An 18,280-nucleotide genomic window follows, 5' to 3' on the forward strand; every position below is an offset into this window, starting at 1 on the left:
GGGTTGCTAATATTATCAGGGCAGAATACCCAGTAATTTTCTTGTAATTTGCTGGCAAGATTTTATTCCTTCAAGTTTCAAGTAGTGAGAAGTCCTTTTTTGCAGGTTCATCCTCTTCTGTTTCAACATTTAATCATCTTCCCTGTGCAGCGTTTTATCGTGACCTATTGTATCTTCACTACCTTTTTCTTGCCAATATTCTAGCTTGTATCAACAATACTTGACTGACCAAAGGAAGGCTTAGCAAATATTCTTCTTGATACTAACTGTTGTGTGATTGATTTTGGGGCTATGGATATGAATTTTGAGAATTAAAATCAAACCAGTGAACCAGCAGTGGGGGGATCCTAATTTACTGTCCAATTTGGAATCACTGGAGTGATGAGCATGCTTTTTAATAACAATAGCTTCTCTAGAAATAGAAATAACTTTTTTCTTTTGGGGGCTAATCCATTTCTGTTGAGAAGTAATTTGAGAAGTTAATTAGTCCTAGACCTTCCCTTCAGACTAAAGGCAGTGTGAAAACATGTTAATTTTATAACCCATTGTTTTAAACTTCTAATGTTGTGATGAGAGTGAAATATTCTATTTAAATAAGTTTTGCTTAAAGAAAATATATGTGAAGATGTGGGGAAATAAGTACACTCACACCCTTACACGCACATTGATCTAACCTTCTTAGAGGACAATTTGGTAATATCCATTAGAAGAAAAATTTATATATTCATCTATTTTGATCTACCAGTCATAATTCTGGTATCTTATTCTCTGCAAATATTCACACCAGACAAAAGTGTATATAACTGATTTTTGGGTGTGTGGATTATTCACAATAGTGAAATCTATACAATAATCCAAGTAAATCAATAGGGGATTGATGAATATCCATGAAACAAAGTACCTTGTACTTGCTAAAAAGAATGAGGTCAATCTATATGTACTGACATTAAAGAGTATGCAAGATATATTAAGTGACAAAAAGCAAACTGTATAACAATTTTTTGTTAACGATTATGTATATTTTTGGTAAAACATACATGTTAATATATGCATAAAAAAAGTGAGGCTGTAAATACCAAACTTTTATTAATATTGGTTACCTTAGGGAAGGATAGTAGATTATGGTGGACATTCACTACCTACATTTCTATATTTCTGTAATTTTGAAATTTTTACAATGAGTCTGTATTATTTTTGTAAGTAGAAAAAAATAAAGATAAAAGTCCCTTCAATTTGAACTTGTGTATTTCATATTTAAATCTAAAATGTTTATATTTTAAAATCTTATTAAAGAGGTTATGCACAAATGTTTTTCAAACATATAATAAACTTTTTAAAACTAATACTAGGACAAAATATTTTCTCACAAATTCATCCTTGTTGAATTTAAAATAATTCATTCTTATATCTTCAAAAATATGTCCTTGGTTAGCTTTGGTAAATAAAATATTTTTTGATACTTTCTGAAGTACATGTGCTTTCTGAAAATACTTTTTACACAAGTAATATAGAGAGGCATAATGAAGAAAACAAGTCATTCATAATTTCAACATTCAGAATAACTATTCATAGCCATATCCCTTTCTGATTATAAAGGACAGGTAAAGCTCTTTTTAAACAACAGTATTGTCATTTTTATATAAAAAAAATTATCTCTAAGCTTTTCGGACTTATTCTTTAATTATAATTGGTCAGATTTGTGAAGAGCCAGGTCTGTATATAATACTAGAGTAAGGGTTAAAACTGTTTTGTTTGTAATCATTTAAGGTACATGGATTATTCCTTCCCATTTCTCCTGGAAAGGCATCAAAATCCCGCTTCCTACTCCAACTTCTAGGGCTGGCTGTGAAGATGGAGAATACTCTAGGAGGTTAAAGAATTTACTAATTAAGATGACCCAAAGAGTATTCACAAATATTTTTGATATAGTAAAAATGGATTCAACAAATACATATTAAACACTGTGCCTTGTGCTATAAGCAGGGAGTTGTATGAGACATGGCCTCTGCTTTCTAGGAGATTATGGACTAATAGAGATAAGACAGATCCATAAAGAACTTCTGTACAAAGTACTAAGTAGCACATGTCATGTGAAGGATGCAAATTAAGTGCTGCTATAAGAATACCAAGGAGGCAGGAATCATTTCTGGCAAGAGTGACCACAGAAAGAATCCAAAGGGATGTGATATTTGGGCTGGTCCTTGAAGGAAGGGTAGGATTTCCGGATGGGGTGGTGGAAGGGAAGGGCATTCTAGATAGAAAAAGAATATTAACTAAAGCCCTGAAGCTCCTTTCCAGAATAATGAATAATCCAGATTGACAAATGCACATGATTCATATAGGTGAGTAGTAGGAAATAGAATTAGAAGAAAGGTAGGGCCCATTGGCAGAGAACTTTGGATGCCAGGCTAAGATTATTTAGTTGGCAGTAAGGAGCCACTGGAGGAGTTTTTGAGCAGGGGAGGCACATGATCAAGGCTGTGCCGTGGAAAGATTATGCTGACGGGTTGCGGGAGGGGAGGACAGGGAGTAACAGTAAGGCAATTGAGTAGAAAGCCATTGTTGTACCTTGGAAAGTGGTGCTGAAGGCATAAACTGGGGTGTTGACATCAGGATGGAAAGGAAGTGAGCATTTAATAGAGAATAACATGTTGAAGAAACCCTCCTCCTTCCCAGGAGAGTATCATGACGCAAGTTGGCATGATTGCGGGGGCACCAAGAGTCCTCCTCATCCCCTTTTTTGTCTCAGAACCCACATTCACTTTGCACACTTCGTCCAGATAAGAAACAGTTAGTGTTCCCCTTGGTTACAAAGTTTGGAAACCAAGAGATTAAGAAAACCCAGCCATGTGTTGTAGAATTGGTGAATAAGGAGGAATTAGACCCTTCTTGATGATCAGACTTTTAGACCCGCAAGCTTTGTTTGTGGTCCTGTTCTTCCTCTAGGGAGGGAAAAAAATTTCCCCTTATACTGGTGGCTTCAATTGAGATATCTCCTAACCTTACCTTCCCAGCAATGCAAGAGAAAGGGAGGGTAGAAGTGCCTGCTCTGTACCAGGCACTATGTTGTGAAAGCTGCTCTTTGGACTTGAGTGCACACTGGTGGTTGTATTATAATGGAGTGCTTTAGCTAGAGGCCCTTATTCCCTCCCTTCTGGCCTGAGATCTAATGCCCTCCATCTGCATATGAAATCAGAATAGTGGGCTTTGACACTGTTGCCTTGGAAACAGGTGTCAGCTGTCCATATTGACTGTAGGTTCTAGTGCTGGCTGGACATGGGCAAGCTCCGACCATGTGGGATACTCTGGCATTGAAAGACCCTCCATTCCTTCTTTCTCTGTAACCATCTCAGTACGGAGAGGTTGGAACCCATTTCTTAGACCCATTTCAGCGACTGATTAGGCCTGCCAATGTTTTTTTTAAACATTAAAGCTAGCAGGAGAGGACCCTATTGGCCCTCTCCTTCATCCTGTGCCCTCTGCCTTCCACCATGGTTCTCAGAGCTGTCCCTGTTGCCTCCACAAAAGCGTGGTGACTTCCCCATGTGCTCTTTCAAAACCTGCAACATCCTGGTGGCTTTGGAGAACCTGAACTCCCTCCTCAGGCCTCCACGGTTTCTGGACCTAGACAGACCTGGGTCTCAATCCTGGTTCTTCCACTCAACTACTTACCTGACTCCTTCATCTATAAAATGGAGATAATACTAGTCCTTCATAAAGTTGTCAAGGATATTCAACGAGATAATCTTGTAAAGTGCGTAGCATAGTTCTTGGCACAGAATACATACACATTCAGTGAACGATAGCTTTTATCGCTGTAGATCCTCTCTCTGTACAAGACCCTTTCGTACTCTAGATCTAGGTATTCTTGTAAGAATACTAGGAACTTTGTTTTCCCCTTAGTCCCAGGAATGGCTGAAATTTGGGGAAAAAAGGGAAAATGCATTAATTTAATATTTCCCTACCTTATTTCCCTACCTCATTAGAACCACCTGGAGATTCTTGAACCCCATTCTATATCTGTTGATTGAGAATCTTTTGAGGCAGGGGATGGGGACAGGATGGGACTGCTTTCTGAAAAAAAAGTCTGTTAAGCTCCCTGAGAAATTCTATTGACAGGCCAGGATTGGGAACCTTTGTTCTCTAGTCTCCAGGGGCTTATGGCTAGAGGATCTCTAAGGTCACCTCCTCCTGGGCAGTGGCAGATTTACCTTCCTTAGAAGCTGAGTCTATTTTAAACTCTGTACCAGAAAATTGGCTCAATTCCAACTAATTCTGAACTCTAAGGGAGTCTGGTTCTTGTGTCATATTGGAAGTTTTTGTTTCTGGGAGCTTTCAAGGTATAGACAACAGAACTATAAATCAGTCAGACAGGGTGGAGACCAGGAGCAGAGACCAGAGGCCAGGTCTGTTCCACAGTCTTGGAGTGGCCACTGTGCCTCATCCTGCCTCTGACCAGATGGCACTTTAGATTCTGAAGAGCAGGAATGAGTGAACTTGGGCATGGCAACCCCGCCCCTCTCCCCTCCCCAGGCCAGTCACTGGGTCTCTGCCCAGCTGGCTAAGTCTGTGTACAAAGCCTGCTGGCCTTGGGCTTCCTCTGTGGCTTTTGCATAAGTGGTAATTCTCAGAATCTGGTGGAGAATTTGCTTTGTGAGATTGGAGTGTAGTGTGTGGGCAAGAAACAAGCATAGTTATTCTTAAACTGCAGGAAGGGAGGGAAAGGCGGAGAATACTCTGCCTTGGACAGGTCTGTGACATGCTTGTTTATAGAAATAGCAAGCCCATGGTTTGGTTGGAATGACTTACAACTCAGGTATTTATAACTTGTATGGAGTGGGATTGAGGAGTGGAGAAAGGGTGAAGGAGGAAGAAAGAAACTGGTGGCAACAAAACATGGCAACAAAAACAGAGATCAGCTTCCTCCCAGTTGTTGGGGTTTCCTTTACCAGTTTGAGGTCAGCTAAATCCTAGATGACCCTAGCCTTTTGTGGCTCTGCCCTCTTAGTTTCCTGTCTCAAGGGAGCAGCTGCCCCCTTGCCATTGTGGACTTCCCGTAGGAGCCCCTCACACTAAGAAAGAAAGAGCAAACCCGAGCCATGTATACCACAGGCTCAAGCCAGAAGCCCTTCTCTAGCAATGACACTGTCTTGGATCCACAAACTGAATCTTTCATTGGCTTGTGCTTCTCCTCTAGCTTGTGGACTGATCAGTTCAAGGGATGAGAGAGAGGCAGAGACAGCCAGACAGCCAGATACACCAGCAAAGCTTACTTGAAGGCCCTACTTAGAGTTCCTGGGATCTTGTGTTAGGGGTCTGGGACGGCTTGGAACCCTGTGCTGCGCCACCTGTGTTGCAGATGGCTCTGGACTCTGGTGAGTCCTTTTCTTGCCTCCTTCACTTCTTTTTAGCACTTACATCAACTACCCCGCCCTTCTGGGAAGTCTCCCCTCCACTGGCTTTCTGGTTTGCCTCCTCCCTTTCTAAATGCCTGGCACCTCATCTTCTCCATGCTCTAAAAATAGGTATTCCCCATGGTTCTCTGTCCTCAGCCTCCCTCTCCCTTCCCTCCGTCTTCCTGTCTTCTTGTACTTTCAGTGGTGGTTTTCACCTGCATGTGAATAACCCTCAGATATCTACTTTTAGTCCTGACCTCTCTCCCAAGCATTAATTCCTTGCTTATGTTGCTAAATTGAATGTTCTGTGGTTCCTATTAAATAATCTCTAAAGCACCTTAGATGCAGCACGTCTAAAGCAGACGTCATTGGCTCTCATTTTTTCTCCGGTGTCTAGACCTAGGTCCTTTCTCTCATCATGGCACCATTGCTTTTCATGGCACCACCTTATTCCTATCTTTGAGGTTCAAAATTTGAGGCTTCTCTCTTTTTCCTCCAGAGTTGTACAGTACCCAGTCTTGCCAATTCTGTTGGCTTCGTCACTTTTGAATCCATCATTTCTTTTCTACTCCTACTACCTTCATGCTGGTCTAGATCCTCATTACTTCTCGCCTGAGCTATTGTAACAGCCTCCTAATTAGGCTCCCTGCCTGTGTTGTATGTCTTACATACACCATCACCAAAACATACGTTTGTTTGTTCCCTGGCTCAAAACCCTTTAATGGCTTCCTATGCATACAGATGACCCCCACTTAGTTTGGCATTCAGCGCCTTCCTGGTCTGCTTCCAGTCTACCTCTCCTGACTTAATCTCCAACACAATCTTTGCTTTCATCAGTTGCTCACCTGCTTTGTTATTTCCTTCTGCCAAACTTGTGGTCATGCAGCTTCTACTGAGAATTCCTTCTCTCTCTGTGTCTACCTGTCAAAATCCTATCCTCACTGCGAGGCCCAGGCCAAATACCATCTCGCCCTCCAAGAAAGCTTTGTTTTTTCCCTTTCCTGGTCCTATTCAGGCATCACCTCTCTTCCTCCTCTTTGAGCACTCTGTGTCTTTCTCATGACCCTCATCACATACTGGGTTGCTTTGTAGTATGTTGTTCATCTTCCCTGATGGATTTTGAGTGTAGAGGGTGGAGTTTACATTCTTTACCTTAGGATTTCCACACCCTCTCAGTGGCTATCAAACTTTTTTTTAGAACAGCCCACATTAAGAAATACATTTTACTTGTGACCCAGTATACACACACACACACACACACTCTCTCTCTCTCTCTCTCTCTCTCTCTCTCTCTCTCTCTCTCTCTCTCCTGAAGTTTCATGATCAATACTTATCCTTACTATGTGACATAAGATCTGTTTTTGTTCTGTTTATTCATTATCCACTAAATCAATTTCAGGTCTCATTAATAGGCTGCAATCTGCATTTGGAAAATACTGTTCTGTTAAGTGTGAATGAGTCGTCCTGTCTATTGCCTCTGAGCCACCTGTTTTTTCCATCTCCTTTAATGAGAGCCAGAAGAGCACTTAAACAGTTGGCTTTATTCTTACTTTTTCTCTCTTGGGAATAGGCCATTATGAAGTTATCCCTTTATCTCATTATAGTGAGGGATAATTTCGCTTTCCTTCTTTCTCTCAAGAGGATACAATACTGCCCTGACTAGTGCATGCTGGGAGCGGTGGGCATTCAAGCCCTCCTTTGCAGTATACCTGTAGTAATTCTGCCCTCCTGCAGCCTTGCTTCCAGGGAAAGATGACACCTTCTTTCAGCTTGGTATAGGCTTTCCTCTATCTCATCACTCTCCACCTGCCAAAACAAAGGCTGGGTCACCACTTGATTATTCTTCCTGCTTTTAGGCTGTGTTTCAGATATGGAAGAGATCACTGTAGATTACAAAGTGGGTGCTTTCTTCTTAATTCACTTCTATGTGAAGCAGTGTTCCTAGAACTGTGGATGTATTGAGGTGCTAGCTGCCTACAGCAATTGTATCCTAAGTCACTGGCCATAAGCAGTTATCTGGACTAGTGTGTCTTTTGGGCTATGTTTCATTGGCATTTGGGTCATGAGGGTTTGGAGCAGAAGTTCCTGTCAGAACTTTGGGCCTCATCCCAGACTTTGAGGATGACTCTTTTCCCATAGGGCCTCTTCCGTGCCTCTGTTTTCTCAAATGATGCTTGAGGCCAGAACTCCCATACTAGTGGGCTTGCTTCCTTATGTGGAAAGATGCTGTAGTATTCAGGAGGGGCTAGGTCATTGGTTCTCAGAGTATGGTCTGAGAACCCTTGGCATCCCAAAACCCTTTTAGGGGACTTATGAGATCTTCCCTTTCCAATTGCATATCCAAATGAGGCCAGATTTTCTTTATCTTCTACTAGAGTAACATATCACAACAGATTGAATGCAGATGCAGATATAAAATTCAACTGTTTCCTATTGAGCCAGACATGAAAGAGATTTGCAAAAATATTAAACAGTGTCACTCTTTTCACTAATTTTTTTTAAAACAGTTATTTATAATAAAAGTGTGAAAGTGCTATGTTAACATGTAATGGGTTTATTGTTATTTTTAAATGAATTAACAAATACATTTAAATATTTCCATAATAATTTCTCATACAGTAAATGTTGATAGATATAACTTGTATGAACAACAGCTTTTCAGGGTCCATGATAGTTTCTTAGAGTGTACCAAGAGGAGAAACTAAAGAGTGGAAGCCAAAAAGTGTGAAAATCGCTGGGCTAGGTCATGCCATGGTAACAAATTACCTCAAAATCTCCCTGACTTAATAGGTAGTTTATTTCTTGTCTATGCTTATATTCAGTATGGGTCAGCACAGGGGTTCTGATTATCAGAGTTACTCAGGGGTGCAGGCTGAGGGAGCCCCCTCTCGTCACTTGCTGCTATGCTGAGCCATCAGGAGTATCACAGTGGTTCTTGAAAGCTTTCGCTGGGAGTGGCATGTCAGAGCATCATAAAAATGTGCAGCTTTATAAGCACTTAAGTGAGAAAACTAAATCAAATAAAAGAACATAATCTTTTTTTTTTTAAAGATTTTTTTAATTGGGGAATTGGGGGATGGGAACAGCGCTGGGGAATTGGGGGAAGGGGAACAGACAAGTTGCTGTCCTTTTGTTCTTCAGTCTAGTTGTGGAGGATGTTGCTTCACTGGCCCAAGTTGGCACCGTCATTGCGCTCTTCCTGGGCGAGGCAGATCAGTCGCCGGCTTCTGGACGGCTGCTCACTGCGGCTGCTGGCTGCTTGTGCTGGCTGCTGGCTACACACGGTAGCCCATGGCAACCCACATCAGCAGGGGCTGCAGCCTAAGCCATCGCCGAGGACTCCTGGCAGCCCAGCTCCTGGTTGAGCTGTTGTTTAGCATCTTAGCTGTAGAGGGCAGTGTCATTGGCCCTCATATGTGGGATCCGAACCAGGGCCCTCTGGCGTCCCAAGCCAGCTCTTAATCGTAGTGCCACTCGGCCGGCCCAGATTTCATGTATATTTTAAAAGAATCACTGTTGTCTGTCATGTTGGAGAAAGACTAGGGGGCAAGACCTAACGCAGAGAGAACATGTGGGAGTTATAGCCACCTCCAAGTGAGAGATAATAGTGGCTTGAACTAAGTGGTGTCTTGGTAAATGTTTACAGGCTCTCTGACGGGAAAAAAAGGACCCTGATTTGTAGTGTTTGCCAATTTCCATGGTGTAAGTACTCCCACCGTGGTGATTTCAAGCTACCAACGTACTGTCATTGAAATGGAGGTGGGGAAAGCTGTGCACAGTCAGCTCTCATGAGCCAGTGCAAACCGGCTGCAGCACACCACTGCTGTAACTTGGGTGCATTTAGCCTGTGGTGTGTTTACAGGGGCCGTCCGGGTTTGTCTCCATTTTCTAGGGTAGATGGAAACCATACCATGTTTTTGGAAAGAGAGAATGCGGAGAAGGTTATGAGAGGGAGAGAGTCAGTTTATAAAGTCCCTCGTGCTGGAGCCTTGCAAAATAAGCCTAGATGTTGGAGGCCTTGCAGGAGCTCTGAACTCTCCGATCCTTTGAAAGTGGAGCTCAGCCCAAAACCTCCCTGCAAACAGGAAGCTGGTTTGAGTTAGAACATAAAATAAAAACCAGCTGATGCCCCTGAATGTTTTTCCCCTCCTCTTCCCCCTCCACAGAGTCAAAGGAAACTGCCGTTTTTTTCCTTGGATAGCTGCTCAGAAAGCCAGAAAAAGCCAAAAACCATAAATCCTTTGAAAATAAGCCAAACTTTGAGCCTAGGCAAACTCCTGCCTGTGGGGTTTCCTAGCCCGGATGTCTGTCTGCACACTGCTGAGAGTCCTAGGAGGAAAGTGACTGGGGAACACAAAGGTGCCAGAGATCAGAGCCTGAAACCCAGGCCCGGTGGACAAAGATGTTCTGTAATAGGGTTTCTCAAACTGTAGCTTCTAGCCACTTTGTAGGTCATGAAAGCAATAAAGCGGGCCACGACCAGAATTATTATTTAATGAACTAGAGTACAATAAAAATAGCGTATTACGTTACAATTATATACATTACTACATGCAATAAGAGTAAGTATTGTTTTGTGATACTTTCATTTCAGTTTTATGTGCATGTGTGTGGTATAGACTGGGTCATGATGTAAGATGTGTCTCTTACTGTGGGTCGTGGTCAAAAACGTTTGATAAACACTGGTCTGGTTTGTTTTGTTGTTTTTTTGTCATGGTTAAAATACCTTAGATAAGTTATTTTCACTTTTTTTTTTTTTTTTTTTTTAGTTTCAGGTGTACAAACACTGGTCGTTAGGGCCTGAGTTAACTCACTTCTCCTTCCTGCTTGAGACTGCTGTTGATAAGTCCAGGCTGGTTTCAGAATTAATTCTCCATGGAACTGGATCATCTACCCACAGAACACCTACCCAAATTCCTGTCAGAGGGAAGGCAAGCTGAATACCAACATACTAGTCTGATTCTTTGAGATCAAAGCTGAAGCAAAAGGGAGGGATTGATGCAAATTTGAATCCAAAGGATTTGTCTGAAATCAGGTTAGCTTGAAGAGAATAGGAGTTAAGTAGCCTTATAACTCACTGCACTTGATTTTGTGACCTTTCACTTCTGTGTGGGTAATGTGGCCTCATGCTCTGCTCTTCTCTGAAGTAGGCAGTTGGTGCAGCAGGAATATTTCCAAGCACCCTTCCCCCTGGGATAGCCAGAGGCACCGTGCCAGGATAGAGTGGTGCCTTGAACTGAGTGCCCCTTATACTTCCCCAGGGCTATTATATTTTGTGCTCTCCTACCAGTGCCTGGTGACTGGGTGCCAGGGGGTCATTAAGCTGAGAAAAATTGTAGAAGGAGGCATGAGTTAGGGTGCCCTATCAGGAATGTAGTGAGGGTCCATTTCTCCATCAGGAAGGACGTTGGTATTAAGGAGATTGTAACTGCCATGTCTCCCAGTGCTTTGACAAAACCTCAGATGCGTGGCCTTCTGGCCAAGTGCCTGCAATTTCATATTGGTGGAGTGATCGTTGTATCCCTGGAGACTGCAGATTTCCAGCAGTTTTCAGTGGCTGACCCGAGGGAGAAGGCATACGCAGATTTCTACAGAAATTATGATTCCGTGAAATATTTTGAGGAGATGACAAAGGCTGGTATCTTTCAGAGTGCCAAGTGATTTTGGAGTGTAAAGAATTTCTTTGTATTGACTTCCATGGAAGTTTGTCACTGACCTCTGTTCCTGAACTATGAAACATTAGTATTTGGGCTAAAGAATAGTTTCTCTTGATAAATAAACAATTAACTAAAAATTTAGTAAAAAAAGAATTGAGTAGGCTAAAGTTAGTTTATCCCATACTAGGTTTAGAGCCTCAGATAGGCTCAAGGGTAACTGGCAAGTTTGGTGCTTGCCAAGTGGCTCTGGGTTGGTATGGTACCCTGGAGCTAAACTGCCTTTCCCCGAGTAGACCAAGAATTCCCGGTCCACATCCCCAAGAAGCTCAGAAGACTCTTGGGGACCTTTCTGGGAAATAGGTTTTAACTGTCCCAGGAGACTTATTTTGGTCTTTGGCAGCCAGAGGGCATTTCTTTCCAACCTAATTCAAACTAAAATGGTCCTTGGAGATAAGAATTTAAACAGGCCCTCTAGGAGCACTTTGAATTCTCCAGTATGTGACAGTAAGAGAGAAGGAGTGACCCTAAAACTACCCTAATTGCTTCTGGGCTTCCCCACTCTAGAAACTGGCCTACACTAGGAATAGACTATCCTGCCACAGGTATGAACACCCATGAAGTGTTTCTGGTCCACACCGCTCTCCTAGGACCTCTGAGACTCTCTTAGCAGAGTACAGTTTAGCTTGTTTACATGGCCTTTTTGAATTCAGAAGCCCCCTTCTCTGAGCCAACGAAGACCCAGGGCGTCCCTGAAGAGCGCCAGTGCAGGGAGTCCAAAAGTCCTACAGGAGACTGGAGCTGGAGTGACAAGCAAGACATCTGTAGCAGAGGGTGAGGTTGAGCGACAAGCAGGAAGTTACAGAGCAATCTGAATCTCACATGGTATCATCTGGCAGAAAGACCAGTGAACTAATGTGCACCCCGAGGGGCTGCCGACAGTGTAGGGGTAACAATATTGATGATGAGAGTGATGGCGAATGTCTTGTGTGGCCATGTCCTCTCAGGATCTCTGAGCACTTGACACATGTTTCCTTTTCATCTCTGTGGGAGTTGTGGCTTGATCATAATAATTAGAGTACTCTGAGCATCTGTGCTTTGCAAAACACAGCATTACGCCATGTTTCTGCCTCCTAGGCTTGTAGTCTATATGAACTGGCAGGCATTTGGGGGGTGGGGGGTGGAGTCCTCTGATGGAGGGGAAGAACGTGATGGAATGCAAAGATCAGGGATATTATTAGTCACCTAATTGATACCTAACATTCTTCTGGCTTTGGGTAGATCAGAGTGGACTTTCTTTCATGCCTGCCAAGGCACGAAGATCAGTGACCTCCCCTGAGTGTCGTCAACCCAAGAGCCCCAGCCTAGGGACTCAAGGCTTTATCTTATAAACAGAACCTTACTGGATGGCGGGGAGGGCATTTTCCTCAGTGGCCATGAGCAGAGCTTTAACCACTTCATTTTCTTTCCCATGGTACCAGCAGATTGAGCCCACTTAAAAGCTAGCAGTGCATACTGGCTTTTCCCCGTGTGATCCAGGGGCCTGTGGTCAGAACGGAACCTGAAGACAGGGGCATCCAGGAAAGTAGTCAGCACTGCAGGATGGTCCCGAGTACCTTCAGCACCTCCTTCCCAACCCCACTCTGACCATAACGTGTCACTTCTTTGTCTTGCTCTAACAGGTGACCTTGGAGAAGGTGCTTGGAATAACAGTGTCTGGAGGCAGAGGACTTGCCTGTGACCCCCGATCGGGTTTAGTTGCCTACCCAGCTGGGTAAGTGCCTTGGAAGAGGTCTCATTACATGAGAGTTGATAGCCATGCTAAACCAGTTGGGATGGGCGGGGGCTTTCTGGTATCTTCTGGGAGATACATCTAGATTAATGTTTTGGTGTCAAGACCAGGGAGAGGCTCTGGCTCTTGGTTATCCACTCCCACCCTCACATATACATCGACACTTTATATTACACACAGCTCCCAGCATGATCTTTAATATCTACCTTCTAGTTATTTTTAAAAACAGCTTTATTGAGATGTAATTCATATACCACACAATTTGCCTATTTAAAATGCACAATTCAATGGTTTTTAGTATATCCACAGAGTTGTGCAGCCATCACAATCAATTTTAGAACATTTCATTACCCTAAAAAGAAACACCATACCCATTAGCAGTACTCTCTGTTTCTACCCAAGACCTGCAACTTTAGGCAATTGCTAATCTACATTCTGTCTCTATAGATTTGCCTCTTTTGGACATTTCACATAAATGGAATCATACAATATTTGGCCTTTTGTGACTAGCTTTTTTCATATTTAGCATAATGATTTCAAGGGTCATACATGTCGTAGCAGGGTATCATCTTCCTTCCTTTTTATGGTTGAAAAGCATTCCATTGTATGGATACCCCACATTTTATTTATTCATTAGTTGATGGACATTTGGGTTGTTTCCACTTCTTTGGCTGTTATGAATAATGCTGCTCTGAACATTTGTCTACTCTAGTCACTTTGAGAGATGTTAGTGCCGTGGAAGTAGGTTTCTTTAGGCTTTTGCAGACGTGTTTCTTTTGGAGGCTTGGGGCCCCTGCTGCCTCTGGTTCTCTTTGTCAGCCTCTGTTCCTTGCTGCTGGGCACAGGAATGTGAAAATGGGAAGACCACTGCTCTGTCTCTCTTCCCCCACCCTCAGCTTGGGAATATCGAATTCCCCAGTGTGAGTTCCACAGCAGCTCATGTAGGTTTTGTACCAGAAAAATGATTTTCTTAGTTTTATCATCTCATCAAAAAATCTACCTTGCCAAGAACTTATTCTGTGCCGGGCACTTTGTTAAGCATTTTATAGGAATTATTTAATACTCAGCAGCCCTGTGAGGTTGGTACTATTATCATCCCATGTTTTAGAAACTAAGATTCAAAGAGGGTAAGTAGTTTGCGCACAGTGAGGTCACACAACTAATGTCTGTATTGGGTTTCAATTCAAGTAGTCTGACTGCAGAGCTCTTACTTTTAAAATGGGGGAACACCAGACTTTCTAGTTGTTATTACAGACTGCTTTCCCCATAAGCTGTCTACCTGCCATTTGAATGAGAAGAGCCCAGATTGTGGGCATCTCAGTCTGTGCTGGGGAGACTCTGCCCTTGGATTCTGGGGTCAGTGTCTCTTCTGAGTGGCCCTGTGGCATTTGATACCTGGTGGGGACGCTGAGGGAGCCACACTGGCTTTACCCTGCAGAGGCTGAGCTGGCCGCCTTCTCCCACTCCAGAAGCAAGCTGATGAATGACTTCTGTCGCTGGGTACTCCACGCAGCCTGCCTCAGGGGAATTCCACTCGTGCCTGCCTCTGCCTGGGAAAGCCAGGTTCCTTCTTGTTGGAGGTGGGGCTGGGGCTGGCTAGGAAAGGCCCGGGCTGCTGCTTAGTGCATGCTGAGTCCTGTGTCCCTGCCCTGGTATGGTGGAGCCCTGCTCCCCTTCTCTCCCCCACACGCCCCGGACCCCAGGCCTGGCGCCTCTAAGGGTGTGTGCTTCTGTTGAAGGGCAGGTCCCAGCCTGGCTCATGTGCCTGCGAGCCATTATCCTTCCAGGTGCTGTATGGAAACTTCCTTGCTGTCACTTCTGGTAGATTTCCTCAGTATGCTTGTCTTGGGCCAGCCCTGGGCAGTGCCCCGATCTACCCCCTAACCTTTTGATTTCCTAGAACTTGAAATTCTCTCTTTGCAAATGGCCCCTTTCTGACTGTCTTTGTTTTGCTTTGTGCAAGAGCTCCCTGATGTGCCTCTGGAGTATCTGGGGGCCACCAATCTGTGTGAGCCAAGCAGGCTGCTTCCCTCCCTCCCTCTCTTCCTATCTGGTGATCCTAACCCCACCCCCCACCCCCACTCTCTTGTTCCTACTGAGCTTGTTGATCTGGGAGCAGCTCAGGTATCCTAGAAACAAGAAGAGAAACAAAGCTCAGAAAATTCTCCCAGAGGCCTAGAGGCAAATATCAAACCAAAACAAAGTTTTCTGAAAGGAAATGAAACAGCTCAGGGAGGGTGGGGTGGGGTGGAGGGGGATGTATGTCAGGCAGAGGTGGCTTCAAGTCTCTGGGCAGACCCCTCAGTTTTTGTGGCTCTCACATCACTTCTGCATAGTTCTCCATTTGCTTTTGTTTTCCCCACAGAAAGCCCACCCCTCACCTGTCACACTTTAAGCCCCTCTGTCCTAGGAGACCAGGCTGGTCTCCAGATAGCCTCTTTGAGGGACTCAGTTTAGTTGAACACCTGTAATTGACATGGGCCCCTTCCCTAGCTGGCTTGGTAGAGGGTTTAGGGGCTTTAGAGCCCAGCATAACCCCTGTTGCTACTGTGGAGCCAGTCAGTTCTGAGAAGGGGTTTCTCTTGACTCCTAATACCCGGGCCTGGCCTGGGTGAATGCTATGGGTGGAGGAGCTGTTGGAGTGGAAGATGTCCAGGAAAGGTGACTGGCCCTATCTGGCAGCAAAGAGGAGACCTCTTGGTTGCTTTAACTACAGAGGAGGAGAGGAAACCCAGCTCTCCTGAGAAGGCCCTCCATTTACTCAGTCCGTGTTGGAATTTATGCTGAGATCCCCAGCTCCAAAGCACTAGACTGGGTGTGCAGCCACAGAATCTCCTGAACTGTGTTCAAGTCACATCTGAGCTGAAGGAGCACAGAGCTACCTTCTTACTCTGTGTGTCAAGCCCAGCATGGGAGTTTGCCAGGGAGTATGCAGGGCTGTGGAGAGACACGGTGAATCTGAGAGAAGAGGCTGCTTGGACTTGGTGCCCTGATGGGTGTGACTCGTATGCAGGGGCACTCACAAGCATCAGCCCCCTCAGTGCCTTTTCTCCTAGTTTCCCTGCAGATCCCACACCTGAAACACGGGCCCCTTAGTTTTTCCCTAGTTTGTTCATGGAGATGTTCATTCATTTGTTCAGCAGATATTTGTCAAAAACCTGCTCTGGGCCAGGCACTGTTCCAGGCACAGCGTATACAGAGTGAATAAGACAGATGGGGTTGCTACTTTTGTGGGGTTTAGGCTCAAGAAGGGCAAGCAAACATTAAACAGTGGCCATGGCGGCTAGGCCATAATGAGTGAGAGGAGGAATGCTCAGACACTGCCACTTTGACCAGGCTCGGAAGTCTTGCAGCTCACAGAGATGCACCTTTTGTCCTGGAAGAAAATATATTCAGAGTTTAGAGTCCACAGAGAGAAGTGTACTGGTAGCTGTATACCAGTGGCCATGCTATTCACTGGGTTATTACCACCAAGTCTTCCTCATGCCTTTGGGGCCGGGGGTTTATAAAGTGTCCCAGAAACAGAGAAGTCAGTGGCTTTCATGGCCTAGCCTCAGAGGGTTACTTATTTGGAAGGCTTTGGAGTCTAGGTATCTAAAGAAAACCACAACCAAGGATGCCCTAGGAAATATCCTAGACTCATTATCTCTTAGAATAATGAAAGCTATAAGATTTCCCCTTTAAGGGTGAGTTTGGAGGGAAAGTATGTAATTCCACACCTGCATGAGGACCCTGATGAGTTACTGGTGTCCAGCAAGTCCTGGATGGGATGCCATCGTGCTGACTTCCTGGATAGCCGTGTTATTGGTGCACCAGAGTTCCCTTCAAGAAGATGGCTAGGAGCACCATGCTGGTTACTGTGCACGTGATCTTCAGTTTCACAACAATTCTGTGAGGTAGATATTATTATTCCTATTTTACAGATGAGGAAACTGAAGTTCAGAGATGTTAAGGAACGTGCCTAAGATCACACAGTATGTTAGCAGATAGAGCTGCCTGATCCCAAATTTCTTGTTTCCATCATAACCCTTCCCTCAAGTGACAGTGAGTCCCAAAAGCCTGAGGTGGGGAGAGCCATGGACCTGCCCTAGGGCCCTACTTGACAGAGCTGCTACTCAGGAGGGTCCTCTGCAGTCAGGGCTTTGAGATCCGGTAGCTAGCGACTTAAAGATTTCTTCACTCGTTCAGGAATATTTATTGAGTGCCTATCTTCTAGGCCCTGGGGATGTAACAGTAAACAAAACAGTAAAAGATATCACTTAACAGAGTTGGCAATCTAGTGATGAAGTTAGATCCCTTTCCCCAAGAAAGTAAACTGTATAGAATATTACAAGTTGACGTGTGCTTTGGAAAAAGTATAAAAAATAAACAGTGAAAGGGAATAGGGAATGTGGGGAGTGTGGGGTTGTAATGTTAAGTAGGGCTAGAGAGTGACATTTGAGCAAGGCTTGAGGGAGCTTTGGTGTGCCTCTGCGAGTTACTTTCTCATTTTACTGGGTCTGAAAGGAGAAATTCTGAAGCACAGGATCTCTGCTCGAATCCTCTGTGTCCTGCTCCCTGTATGTGCTGCTGCATTCATTGCTCATCCCAGGGTCCATTTGTTTCTGGAGGGCGGAGAGTGGTAGGAGGTGGATCATGTGGGAATGCTGGGCTCTTCATGATGGCAGCAGGCCTGGACCTGTCCCGGGGAGGGGGTTGTCGAGGGCTTGTCTCTTCCTGGCTCAGAGAAGTTTCTGGGCATTGGGCCCAGCACCTGGTACTGGTGCTCCATGTGACTCCCTGGCTGAGGCCCGGGACTGAGGCTGCACTGTCTCCCAGTGAGAGCGAGCAGTCTTCCTGCACCTGTACCCTGGGGTTCTGAATTACGGGACTCAGCTCCTTGGGCCAGCCCAGCCTTTGTCACGTTGAGGAATTCAGGCAGCCCTGCTGGGAGGGCCCTGTAAAGATGACTGCCTGCTATGCTGGGCAGGGTCAAGGGACTGGAGGCCCAGGGCCAAAGATTGATGCAAACTGTGCCCCACCCTCCCTCCCTGGCAGCCTGAGGAGCTTGCTCAAAGGTCAGAGGAGACTGAGGAGGCTCCCACATCAGTGTTTCTGGGGTCTGTTCTCTCAGGAGGACCTCAATAAGTTGGGCAAAGGGGGAACCTTGGATGTCTTTGCCAAGTTTTGCCCTCACTTCAACATCTGCATTATTGTCCCCACAAGTGTGACCATGGGTTGGTCTTTTTCTTCCACTTTCTCTGTGTTAGAAGTTTTCCAAATTTGAATAATTAGAAGTAAAAATTTCAGCTTCAGGGCCTACCTCTGTGTGTTTCCTTTTTTTGTGTGTTTCCCTCCTTTGCTTAATTCTCCTATGCCACACCTGAAAATTTTCCAGGCTATACTGTGTGTGTGTGTGTGTGTGTGTGTGTGTGTGTGTGTGTGTGTGTGTGTGTAGT

General features: G+C 44.6%; 2 protein-coding genes across 5 annotated transcripts in view; both read left to right on the plus strand.

The window, feature by feature from the left end:
• Positions 1–18,280, plus strand: part of MAPKBP1 (mitogen-activated protein kinase binding protein 1) — a 51,827-nt gene that overhangs the window by 12,388 nt on the left and 21,159 nt on the right. For all 4 annotated transcript variants that reach the window (XM_019645044.1, XM_019645043.1, XM_019645046.1 and 1 more), the window contains exon 3: positions 12,733–12,824. In XM_019645044.1, the coding sequence (XP_019500589.1) occupies positions 12,733–12,824 (92 nt within the window). The remainder of the gene's footprint in view (positions 1–12,732; positions 12,825–18,280) is intronic.
• Positions 10,770–11,057, plus strand: LOC109384073 (cytochrome c oxidase subunit 6C-like). The gene has a single exon (XM_019645047.1). It carries the CDS (start codon positions 10,830–10,832, stop codon positions 11,055–11,057), a length of 228 nt encoding a protein of 75 aa, XP_019500592.1. The 5' UTR covers positions 10,770–10,829.

Source organism: Hipposideros armiger, unplaced genomic scaffold (genome assembly GCF_001890085.2).
Source record: "Hipposideros armiger isolate ML-2016 unplaced genomic scaffold, ASM189008v1 scaffold_92, whole genome shotgun sequence".
NCBI classification, from domain to species: Eukaryota; Metazoa; Chordata; class Mammalia; order Chiroptera; family Hipposideridae; genus Hipposideros; species Hipposideros armiger.

Bases quoted from the DNA above. Each gene is read 5' to 3' on its own strand.
- LOC109384073 (XM_019645047.1), top strand. From the start codon at position 10,830: ATGTCTCCCAGTGCTTTGACAAAACCTCAGATGCGTGGCCTTCTGGCC.